This window comes from Xyrauchen texanus, chromosome 42 (assembly GCF_025860055.1).
Source record: "Xyrauchen texanus isolate HMW12.3.18 chromosome 42, RBS_HiC_50CHRs, whole genome shotgun sequence".
Lineage (NCBI taxonomy): Eukaryota > Metazoa > Chordata > Actinopteri > Cypriniformes > Catostomidae > Xyrauchen > Xyrauchen texanus.
The window spans coordinates 18,830,812-18,843,371 of NC_068317.1; the positions used below are offsets into that span (position 1 = coordinate 18,830,812).

At 42.6% G+C, this 12,560-nt stretch overlaps 1 protein-coding gene across 1 annotated transcript in view; it reads left to right on the plus strand.

The window, feature by feature from the left end:
* Window positions 1-965: 965 nt before the first annotated feature.
* Window positions 966-12,560, plus strand: part of LOC127635208 (phosphatidylinositol 3,4,5-trisphosphate-dependent Rac exchanger 2 protein-like) — a 155,810-nt gene continuing 144,215 nt past the window's right edge. Inside the window, exon 1 of the mRNA XM_052115078.1 lies at window positions 966-1,306. Within this exon, the coding sequence (XP_051971038.1) occupies window positions 1,169-1,306 (138 nt within the window). The 5' untranslated portion in view covers window positions 966-1,168. The remainder of the gene's footprint in view (window positions 1,307-12,560) is intronic.

Genomic DNA, 12,560 nt, shown 5'->3' on the forward strand with positions numbered 1-12,560 from the left:
TGCTGGCACTAAAAGAACAAAGTGAATTCAACTTTCCCACAAGTTCAAGTTCCAAATGTCATTTATGGTTTTTTTTTCATTGAGTATTCATTCGTGTATAAAGGGCAATTTTAGAAACACACTTAGTCTGATTTTTTAGAGCCTTACTTTTACTGTGCATATTGGTCTAGGTGAAAGAGACTATAAAGTGCACTTCAGTTCTGTTTCACATTCAGGCTTCCACCACGACACTCTCTCGTTGTCACTTTCTAACTCACTTAATCTTTAATTATTTTTTAAGGGAAAGCAAGAAGCGCAGATTCACTGGAGGCACGTCATTCTGTTTGCCACTTTGATGGCATTTGATGGAAAAGAATTGAACGACTGTATAAATTAATGCATTTTTCTTTCTTTAGCCTACTTTTTTCATGCTTACTTTTTCATTCCTTCCACGCTTTTACATCCAAGAGATCAAATTTAAAGGAACAAAACAGTCAAGGCTGAAATAACAAACTGCCCCCCCCCCACCCCCATAGACCACAGGATGACATGTGTGGTTAATTATTGAAGATGGTCCATAGTTTTAATAAATTAAATAAAGAAACAAGAGATCATTTTCTAACACACATATTTGGAATTAAAGTCAGGATAACATGCATAGCCTACCAAACTATTATAAATGAATTAAATCACGGTTATTAGTATTATTCTAACATCATAAGCTATTACAGTTCATTACATAACTCATCTCCATTCAGTTTTTTAAAGTAATGTAACTAACACTGAAGTCTGGGTAAGTCTTGTATTGTAATTACCCCCAATGTCATCAACATTTCCCCACTGTGCTGGCACGAATTCCCAGCCATTTATTTCCTGCCCTTTTCATGCTAGAGGGAGGCTGGATTTAGGATGAAGGTCTTGGGAGTCACATGGACCAAAGTTTTTGATTGATGTCCAAAAGCCATTACTACACTTTCTCAGACGTATAGAGTAGTGGTGAACTTTGATGCTGACTTTAAATGTAGCAAATCCCATTAGCTGAGTGTTCTATTGTCTGTGAATTCAGTTCTTTTGTTCTGCTGAATTTTGCCCGATGCTTTTCATCATGTTTCAAACCTCCGGACAGCGTCAGTTCATTTAAACGGCTCCTTTTGCAACTTCATAAGACTTTTTAAAGAAGACAATCAACATGACCGAGGAGAGCAAAGCCGAACACAGAGCAGAAAGCGGGAAAGATTTGGAGAAACAGCTTCGTTTGCGTGTTTGCGTTTTGAACGAACTTTTAAAGACCGAACGGGATTATGTTGGGACGCTGGAGTTTCTTTCGGTAAGTGCGCAGTGGGTAACTATTTTACTTAATATGTTTAAACCCACAATAGGCTACTTGTAGTTCTGGTTAAAATGGATAACACCCCATCTACACGGTTTCAACGTGACAATTAGCGCTCAGTTTTAATCAAGGAGGGTTTCTACACTGCAAGCGCGCGAATCATTTTGGCTGTCTAATCAAAGCGCCGAAAACATCCCCGTTTCAATCTGCAAATTTAGGGGCCATTAACACGCAACGCATTTTTTCTTCCGTCTTAGCTGTTTTTATATTTTTAAAAATAAACTTGCGCTTGGCGGACGTCTTTGCGCCGCGTCTCGCGCAGAAGTGCTGCGTTTTTTAGACGCCGTGTCGATTTATGTAGTCTGAACGACCCCTCTACTTTAGACAACTTCATATATTAAAATGAGAGAACTGAAGCTTTTTCGCGTCTGTGGAGATTGAGTACATAGAACGACCGAACGCGTCTGTTTAATATGCAGGGAGTGAAAATGCATCAACAGATGTCTGGTGGTGAACCTCAAAACCAAGACTGCGACACCCCTGTCAATCCAACTGATCGCTTTGGTTTGTTGCTATATCTATGAAGGAAAAGTACAGAATCACTTGTCTCAGTTTTACACGTGAATCATTTATTTTTTATTTTTTCCTGTTTGGAATTCATCAGTTCCTGTGCACTCACCACACTCAAGTGTTTGGATTGTGCCTCACACTTGTCCACCTCCTTTTGATTTAGACGAAATATGCAAAATCTGAAGCTCTTGAAAATCACCAGTGTACTGTACACTGAAAGCCATAAATTGGATTATTAGAAACTTGTTCCCTCAATTCCATTGAGTAATGGGGTCTCCCAAAACTTCAGTATTTAAGTTCAATTAACTTGGTTTTCAAGTAGAGTTAACTTAACTATTTAAATTGAGTTAACTACATGCAAGTAGACTTAACTCAGATTTTAATGTACATATTGTTGTTTCTACTGTTGTACATTTTTAATTGAATTGATTCAATCTTACACCAAACAACAGCACAGTGCAAATAAAGATGATAAATGATTCTAGGTCAGTCATTAAATAATTCTTTACAGAAATGCATATATGCACTTCAGCTGCACATGCACAAAGAGAACTGAGATAGTGTGACCAGGGTCCAACTTGACCAAAGAGACACAGATCACCATAATGGTGACATTACACCAAACAACTCTTTGCAACAAAGAATAAATAATACAACAAAAGAGCTAAAACATCTATGAACTCTTAAAAACAATTATTTAAATTCCCCAATCTGTTCCCTCTGACCAAGGAAACATAATTCAAGCAGCAAGGGATTGTGGGTATTCCCCCGAAGCCTCAATTTGGTATACATTAGAGTTATTAACACTTCAAATCTGAAGTCTATGGATTTTTAAGAAAAATAAGTTCAATGAACATACATATTTGAGTCCATAACTTGACATTTCAAGTAATGCTAAATTAAGACAACTTGATTTTTACAGTAATGACTACTTTTACAGGTTTACAGAGTAATTCATTACCATATTACTTGGAAAACGTCAAGCACAAGAAATATTTTACAAGAGTATTTTAAATCATCCAAGGTGCTCATCAGCACTAAATGTAGTTCGAACATTTCTGCAAGTCATACAACAAATTGCAGAAGACAAGATTTCTTTGGTGAATAATTATTATAAGTTATCATTAATAGTTTGGTTATTTAGATCATTTGTAGCCTATTTATTAATGTGAAATTTCTATATGTTGCATTTTGTTGATTTATATATAGATAGGATCATTTACAATTTATATAAATAAGACATTTTTGTTTTACAGAGTTAAATCTCAAATAGGAAAAATCTTCGACATGCAACATGTTATCATTTTGCGTATAATTATAATTTTCATGATGGATGTCTTAACCAGCGATGCATCTGTCTGTGAATTGCTCCAGTAAGGCTCAGTTAGCAAGTTTGTAGGTAAATGCCTTTAACTGAGTCTGAGCCAGAACTAAGAGAGCGCAGGTGGATTCAGAATGAAAAGCTCTTTCACTGGCACACTGTGGGCTTGCACATCAACTAATGTAATTTCTGCCTACACTGGTGGATTAAAGGGTGTAAAGACAGGAAGGAAAGGAAGCGGTTTAAAATAATGCAGCCATGCGTTTCAGACACAAATAAAATATTCTGCAGTTAAAGAAACTAGTGGCCAGTTATGCACATATACTTTTATGTTAATTAATCTAAAATTGAGCAGAAGTTAAAGTATGAATTGGTATACAATGGTATTCTTTCAGAGTTACCACTCTTAAATGAATGATCGTATTTTGCGGTATATTAGAGACTGAATGAACCACCAGATGATACAGTCATGATTGACATCCCTGTGTTTCGAGACTCTGCCGATGTACTATGTGAATTTAGAGGATAGATTAGGGCATTGTGTTGTTTGTTGTAAAAATGACCCGTGTTCCCACCCATAATGCACATTCACATAATAGTATTCTACACTTGTAGACTGTCACAGGTGGTTCCCATGTTGGCATTAGATTTCAATTTCAGTTGGAAAAAATTAAATATGACTCAATAAACATGATTTTGTTACATAAAAAAAAAAAAAAAAGAATAATAATTTTCAGTTATGTTTGCCCGGGCCGCCGTCAGCGTGGGGTTGGACTGGAACCCTCTGTCCTCCCCACAGCCCTCACGGCTAGACGATTGGTTCCTCGGGTCCAGGCGCCACCAATGCCTGTAGGATTACGTCGTCACTGACCGCCAAAACCTACAGCGCCACCGTACAGGCTGCCTCCACCCTGCATGCCATGTCCTACTACGAGTTCACCAGGCCAAGGCACTTATTTGGAAGTGTTGATTAAAAGATGTTCTAAAACCCTCTGCCATGGTATAATTGGTTGATTTGTAACACTTTAATAGAGTGTTGGTTTATTTCATTCAAAATATTCTCAATAGGTTTGCAGTTCCAACCAACACATTTCAAAGCCTCCTCTAAACTGCCTTATATATTCTGAAAGTGGTGCTTCTTTTGAGATGAAAGCTTGGTGTTGTACCCCCTGAGTGTGTTTCGGAGGGCAAGTCACTGGGAAACCTAACGCACAGTTCTCTCAAGGATCAAAGGCTCCATGGGTGCCACAGTAGGGTCTATGACTGATCACTTTTAAATGATCATTTTCCGTAGTAATGCCCAAACGAGAATTCTTTCATATCTAGACCAGAGATGGACAATAGATGGCTTTGGGCTAAACTAAGGAAGCCTAAGAAGAAGTGAACCTAGATGATAACATCAGTCCACGGTTGAGGACAATGGTTGTCGGGAGGTGGTATTTCATTGCCTGGAAGTCCCAGAGGATCGGTGCCATGCCGAACAGAGGGCATTTTGTGTTTGTGAGAATTAGATGAAGGGGTCCATTCCAGACAATATGGCTCCCCGGTGGAACTGGTCTGGAGGTATTGCCAGGAGGTGGACTGTGACGTTAGAGCCTGGGCTCTGTGCCCTCTGTTGTAAACAACATTTCCTGGTGGAGGAATTCCAGAGAGCTTAAAAAAGGAAACAATGGTGGATAAGTAGCTTTTTTAAATCTAGACAAGGGTTAGCTAGTTCCGATCTATTTACTGTACCTTCACAGCTAGTTTGTTCTTTGACAAAATTTGTTCGTGAAACTTGTTCTTTGCACATAGGCCTATTTTATGTAAATACCAGGCGTGCTAACTGGCAGTTACTTGGCATGCCCCACAATTGTCTGGCTATCAGATGAGCCAACACCAGTGTTTGGCAATTCTCAAAGGAAGTCTTTTCTGAGATATCCCTAGAATGACTTATGTAACAGCTTAATATAGAGCTGAGAGTGGGAGGTTTCAGATAATGATAGCTAAAGGCTAAGAAAATAACAGTCCCCCTTAGTTCGCTAAATTAAATTGATTTAAACCTGCTCAGTTGTACACACTTCTATTTCCTGATCTCATGGAAATTATATGATTGTGTTAACGCAAAGAGACATTTTGCCACATATTGCGGCAGTTCAGAGGTGAAATGTCCACTGTTTAAATGTCTGCTGGCACTACAAGTGTTCTCCCAAACAGGGTGTTTAAGGTTAATGCTCTATCGAGTTTTAAATCAACAAAACCTTCCTCCCTTTCCTAAACCTTTAACCTAAATCTAACTGATAGTGTCATAAAAAGCAGATGAAAAAAGCAATTGCTGAAGTAACCATGTCATTTTGTTGTGCTTCTATGACATTTTTGACTCACATGTCGATTTGTATGCATTTCAGGACTCGTACCCTGGTCCTTTGCCTCACAAGTGCAACACTCTATCAGTTAAGCTACTGCACAATTTTGTCCGGACTTGAACAAGCTTATTAATTTAGTTGGTTATGTAATGCAAACATTAAAATGTATCACCTTACATTTTAAGTCGTGCACTGTGGTTAAAGTGTTTTGATTCCATAAGATAACATTGTGCGGGGAAAAGGGCAAAAAGTGTTTATGATTTTTAATCTGTCCTGGGGCCGGTTGCATAAAAATGTTTTAGACTAGTCCTACCAATTTGTTGTCTAAAATTTTGGTCTGCAATTTTTCAGTCAGTTGCATAAAAACTTTAGATCGGTCTAATTTAAGTGTGTTCACACTTGTAGTTTGGTTCTCTGGGTTCTCTTGGTCCGGGCCAAAAGAAAAGATGATACATTTAGTTCTGGTTCACTTAGTGTTCACACTGGCATTTTTAACACCGAACTTACAGATACAAAACTAAAGGCATAAGGATAAGGTCACTAACTGATTGAACAGCTTTTATGACATATGTATATATATATATATATATATATATATATATATATATATATATATATTACTGTAAAGGGATTTAAATGGGCAAGGAGGAGGCGAGAACTGGCTTGACAATATAAATAATAGTTTAATGAAAAACTTAAACAAACGACACCAACACACACATGATGGTCAGCTTCCCGTAAACGATCTCTCTCTCGCACCACCATCTGCAGTCGGCCTTTATCCCTCTCAAGGAGGCTTAATTAGCCTGATAAGGGACCTGACAAGAGGCTTAATTAGCCTGACCACCCGGCCCCACCATCCGCCCTCCGCCCTGTCACAATTACAATTACATTTATTCATTTGGCAGACGCTTTTATCTAAAGCGACTTACAAATAGGAAAACATAAGCGAATCATCATAAGGAGACAGTGGTATGAAAAGTGCCATATTACAAAGTTTCATTAGGATCAGAATATTATTCAAAACAGATTAAAGTGCCACAAGAATTATTATAATTTTATTTATTTATTTTTTGAGTGGTTAAGTGCTCATGGAAAAGATGTGTTTTAAGTAATTTTTTTTAAGACAGAGAGCGAGTCAGCTTCACAGATGGAGTTGGGAAGATCATTCCACCAACGTGGTATGATGAAGCTGAAAGTCCAGGAAAGTGTTCCCTGTCTGTTGCTCATTTCGACGTTGTGTCGAGTGAAGCGACTCTAGGGAACTTTCTTGAAATCCTTGGTTACCTCTGAACTTGAGAAAAGGCCAATGAGAATCTGGCAGACAGAATTTTCCTGTCCCTCCCCCAGACATATGGGTATAAATGGAGGGAATCACGCATCTGTTCATTCAGATTTCTTCTTCGGAGACAGAGCAGTTGTGTGATCAGCGAGCTGAGATCACTACTGTTCCACTCACCTCTATAGAGTGTCTGCTGTTGGATCTAAGGTGCATATCAGTGGCTTTCTCCTTCTCTGCATGGCAGTGCAGCTTTGCCGCTGGGCACTTCGACAGCACTTCTAAAAGAGAACATTTCTAAAAGAGTTTATTTTCTCAGTTGGCTTTACAGTTGGCTTTGAACGTCCTTTTCAGGACGTGTCTTTGTAAAGATGCCCTTCCGCCCCTGTGTAGTTCTTGTATGCGGTCATAGATGCTGCCTCGTGTGTCTGGGCTGCAATCACACTGAGGCGGCATTTCTGGAAGGATCATGTTCTCACTGTTCTTCAATCCTTAAAGAGGAATGCCACTCCAGCCGCCCCTGCATCTCTCCTTCTTTCATAGGATTTTGAGGACCACCCGGTTGGCGATGTAGGCGATTTGGGGATGGCAGCGTGCTTGGTTTCGCAGGGTAGATCCCCACGAACCATCCGCCCCCCCGGCACACTCGTTGACTTCCGTCTGGGCTCGAGGTGAGAGCGGCTCGCCTCAAGGCCAGTCTGTTTACTCCCTCGGGCCCCCCGAGCTGGATGATGAATTTGCCACTGCATCGGAGAGCGTTCCGGCATCTGACGCGGAAGACTTGACTGGACTCCCACCTTCGGGTCGGCCCAGATGGCCGACATGTGTGCCCGGGCCGCCGTCAGCGTGGGGTTGGACTGGAACCCTCTGTCCTCCCCACAGCCCTCACGGCTAGACGATTGGTTCCTCGGGTCCAGGCGCCACCAATGCCTGTAGGATTACATCGTCACTGACCGCCAAAACCTACAGCGCCACCGTACAGTCTGCCTCCACCCTGCATGCCATGTCCTACTACAAGTTCACCAGGCCAAGGCACTCAAAGATCTGCACTTGGGTAGTCCTGACCCCGATGTGTTCACCCTCCGGGCCATGAAGGTCACAGCACGCCCCCTGTCTCCCAAACATTCTCAAGGACCCGGAAGTCTCCCAAGCGTTCCTGAGACAGACGACCCAGAGAACGAGATGTTTGCTCCGGAGCTGGTAAGCAGACCACCCGTCTCACATTGAAGGGCCGGTAGGAGAATCCTTGTTCGACATTATTTCCTTTGCCGCACTCCTTTCGGGCTGCGGTACCCACATTCTCAATAAAAGAGCGATATCGTAATTTCCTGGGTCATCTGGCCCACAAATGCAGTTCTCACGGCAACCCGGTGCCACACTCCAGCAGTCCCGGCAACCCTGACGCAGACCCCTTGCCTCTTGACCCACAACTGCTGCCCTCCGGCCAGCCGGTTCTAACGAGTCTAGAGGACACCTACACGGGACCTCCTCCTCAGTCACTATCCCACCTCCTGACAGGTGCGCAAAGCAAGGTAAGTTCTTTGAGCCTTCTGCCTCGGGACGTGCTTTTGCCTCCCGGCACAACACTACTTGCTCCGACCCGCTATGAAGCCTCGCCAGGTACATCAAAAGCAATTGTCCCCCTAGTGCCCCTCGCACAGAGCTTGGACACGTAGCATTCACTTCCCAACCCATTACGCTGGCTGGCCAGGACCAACCGACTCAGCTACGCTATTCAGTTTGCCAGGCCCCTGCCCCCTTTCGGCGCAGTCCGCTTTACCTCAGTGCACGGCTAAGACGGCAACACCCTACATGCAGAGATCACAACCTTTTTACTCAAAGACGCGATAGAGTCTGTCCCTCCAGCCAAGATGAAGAAGGGTTTCTACAGACCTTACTTCATCCACATCTCTATCTTGCCTCGACACCAACCCTTCCTACGGTTCGAGTTCGACGGTCAGGCATACCAGTACAAGGTCCTCCCCTTCAGCATATCCCTGTCCCCTTGCGTTTTCACGAAGGTTGAGGAGGCAGCCCTTGCTCCCCTGAGGGAAGTTGGCATCTGCATACTCAATTACCTCGACAACTGGCTCATCCTAGCCCACTCTCGAAAGTCACTGTGCACCCACAGGGACCAGGTGCTCAAGGTCAACTGGGAAAAGAGCACGCGTGCCCTTTTTTTTTTTTCTCAACATGGAGTTAGACTCAGTCTCAATGACAGCACGCCTCACCAACGAGCACGTGCAGTCGGTGATAAAATGCCTCACCTTATTCAAGCCAGGCACAGCGGTTCCTCTAAAACATTTCCAGATGCTCCTGGGGCATATGTCATCCTCCATGGCGGTCGCGCCACTGGAGTTGATGCATATGAGACAGCTTCAGCACTGGCTTCTGACTCGAGTCCCGAGATGGCGCCACGGCACATACCGTGTGTTCATCACCCCCGCCTGCCCCCAGACTTTCAACCCCTGGACAGACCTATGTTTTCTGCGGAGAGGAGTCCCCCTACAGCAGGTGTCCCAATGTTTTCTGGTCACCACAGAGGCCTCCAAACAGGTTGGGGTGCCGTGTGCAACGGGCACGCAGCTGCTGGTTCCTGGACTGGGCCTCAGCTGGGTTGGCACATCTACTGCCTAGAGTTGCTGGCTGTAATCCTTACCTTGATTGCGTACATAAACCGCCAAGGTGGCGTGCGCTCTCGTCATATATCACAACTCGCTCGCCATCTCCTCCTTTGGAGCCAGTAGTGACTTGAGGTTGTTGCGCTCCACTCATATCCCGGGCAACCTCAACACGGCGCAGGTATCGCTCAGCGGAGAGTGGAGGCTCCACCCCAAAGCGGTCCAGCTGATTTGGGAGCGGTTCGGCAAAGCACAGGTTGACCTGTTCGCTTCCCAAGAGACCTCGCACTGCCGCTCTGGTACTCCCTAACTGGCACACATCTGGCCCGGGGGGCTGCGCAAATACATATTTTCCCCAGTGAGCCTACTTACACGGGTGCTGTGCAAGGTCAGGGAGGACGAGGAGCAAGTCACTCTGGTTGCCCCCTATTGGCCCACACGGACTTGGTTCTCGGATCTCACGCTCCTCGCGACAGCCCCTCCCTGGCAAATTCACCCGAGGAAGGACCTTCTTTCTTAGGGACAGGGCACCCTCTGGGATAAACCTTCATCAGCAGTCACTGTGGAGTCGTTGGGCTAGAATGACAAGTACAGTTGCGTGTCATCAGAGTAGCAGTGGTAAGAGAAGCCATGTGCCTGAATGATGGGTCCCAGTGATGTTGTGTATATAGAGAAGATATATGGCCCAAGTACTGATCCCTGAGGTACCCCAGTAAGTACCTGATGTGGCTTGGATACCTCACCCCTCCAGGCTACCTTGAAGGACCTACCTGAGAAGTAGGAATTAAACCAGTCAAGCACAGTTCCTGTGATGCCCAATGAGGAGAGATTGGAGAGTATGGTCTGATGGTTGACTGTGTCAAAGGTTACAGAAAAGTCCAGCAGAATCAGGGCGGATGATCTGGATTCAGCTTTCACCTGTCTCAGCAACTCAGTGACAGACAGCAGGACAGTCTCGGTGGAGTGTCCGCTTTGCATTTGCATTTGAGATTGCATTTGATATTTTTCAACAGAACTTGCCGAACATCCAAAACAATTCTGGCTGCTTGGCTAAATGTGCTCGTTGGACCCACTTTCCCTTAACCTATCACTGAACATTTTGAACACTGAGCATTTTTGTGTGTTTTTCCAGTATACTGAAAATATGCTTGTATGACCAAATGTTAATAAGGAACTTTACCTCCTTAATGCACCATGTTTGCCCTCTGCTCATTTTGTTTTGTGTACACCGCTCTTTCTATGTTATCAAATCACGTGATTTTTAGGATCACATCTTGTGACATCACATCCTGTTATTGGTCCATTTAGACATCTTTGGTCCATGCTGCGTTCATATATCAGTCGAACCGCACCATAGTTAGTGTTCAGCGGGTTCAGGGGGTCTTGGTCCGCTTGTTTGGTGCACACCAAGGTTCGGATGGCAGCGTTCACACTTGTTCAAATGAACTGCACTAACAAAGCAATCGCACCAGAGTTCGTTTTAATCAAACCAAACCTGCTAAGTGTGAACACACCCTAAGACAAAAATGTAAGACTGCAGACCCATAGGCTAACTGTCAGCTGAGCTTGTGGGGGCTTCACTTGATGGATAGAAGGGGCTTGAGTTGAGACTTTGAAGAAGATTCGACTTCTACTATTGTAACAAAACTTAAAATCCCTACATTTGTTCAGTACAATCGATTTTGTTCTAATTAGCAAATATTTTCCAGCAATGAAAACTGTGTTGAGCTCCCACTGTCTGCCATTTTATTTAAGCTGTTCAGTGTCTTACTTTTACCACAATGCAATGACAATTAGACTGTCTTACTAAAACTGTGAGCTTGTTTTATGCAACAGGCTTTCTATGGCATTTTTAGCTAGTCAAACTAATTTTTAGACAAATTCTTACGTTAATGGCTATTTTTATGTGGGGATTGTTTTGAAAGGGAATAAACATCCTTGTTTTAGCTCCTCAAGTGCTCATTTCACCAGGAAACAAGCAATGCATATAATGAGCCATGTTAAAATTATTTAGCAGAAAAGTATGTATAGTAACGTGATTCTATGAAACCAATGTTGGAAAATAACATTCACCATTAGTTCACTCAATTAAATTGAGTTTCTCTTTTGAGAGTCTGCTCATTTGTATGTGTATCTTGAATTTTTGATAAAGGTCAATTAAGCAAGCTTGCTGCATTGATACAAAAAACTAGAACTATTACTGACCAGCAAACTGCATGCATGAGTTCTTGAAGACGGAAACAGACAGGAGAGAACAGGGGAAAAGCTTTCATGTCCTACTTTAGCAGCAAAACAGAGCCAAGTCACTGCATAATGTGTTCTCTGGAGTATCAGCTGTGGATTAAGTGGTCCCTCCAGTAGCGGTTTCCTCTCACTATACCCTGTTGGGTTAGGAGAAGTTGACCACCAAATATAAATATTTTTAAACCTTAATAATAACTTAAAAAGGGATTTTTGCACCACAAACTGCATTTTCATGTATTTTTATTTTGGGGTAAACACAAGTTTGACACATTTGTTTGAAGATGACATGGTGCATTTTTCTAAATAAGACTCAACATTGTCGGATTCCCACTGTTTGACTCATTGAACACAAATTATGCCAATTGCTTTGGATAGGTTGGTGTAAGAAACAAATCGATAATTAAAATTAAAAACTTTAAATCGTTGCTTCCACCCAGTGCTGTATTTCTGTTTGAAATTAACTAACAAAGATTTAAAACAAACCTTTCGATTTGCTTTAAAAGACATTAATTGTTCGACTGGAGTCATGTGGATTACTTTCATGCTGCCTAAATATGCCTTTTGGATGTCAATTGGCCAGCAGCCTACAGGACCTACAGAGCTTCATAATTTTCCTAAAAATCTTAATTTGTGTTCTGCAGAAGAAAGACAATCATACACACCTCAAATAGCATCAGGGTAAGTGAATAATGAGAAAATTACAATTTTTGGGTGAACTTTTCCTTTAATGCATAGTGTAAATGGGGCAACATAGCCTTGGAGGTGAGTTCTTTTGACTTGAGCCAGGAAGTAACTACCCAGAAATCATTCAGAAAATTCTAGCAACTGCATAAAAACGTGCTAAAATCAAATTCATAAGCTTGGACAAATT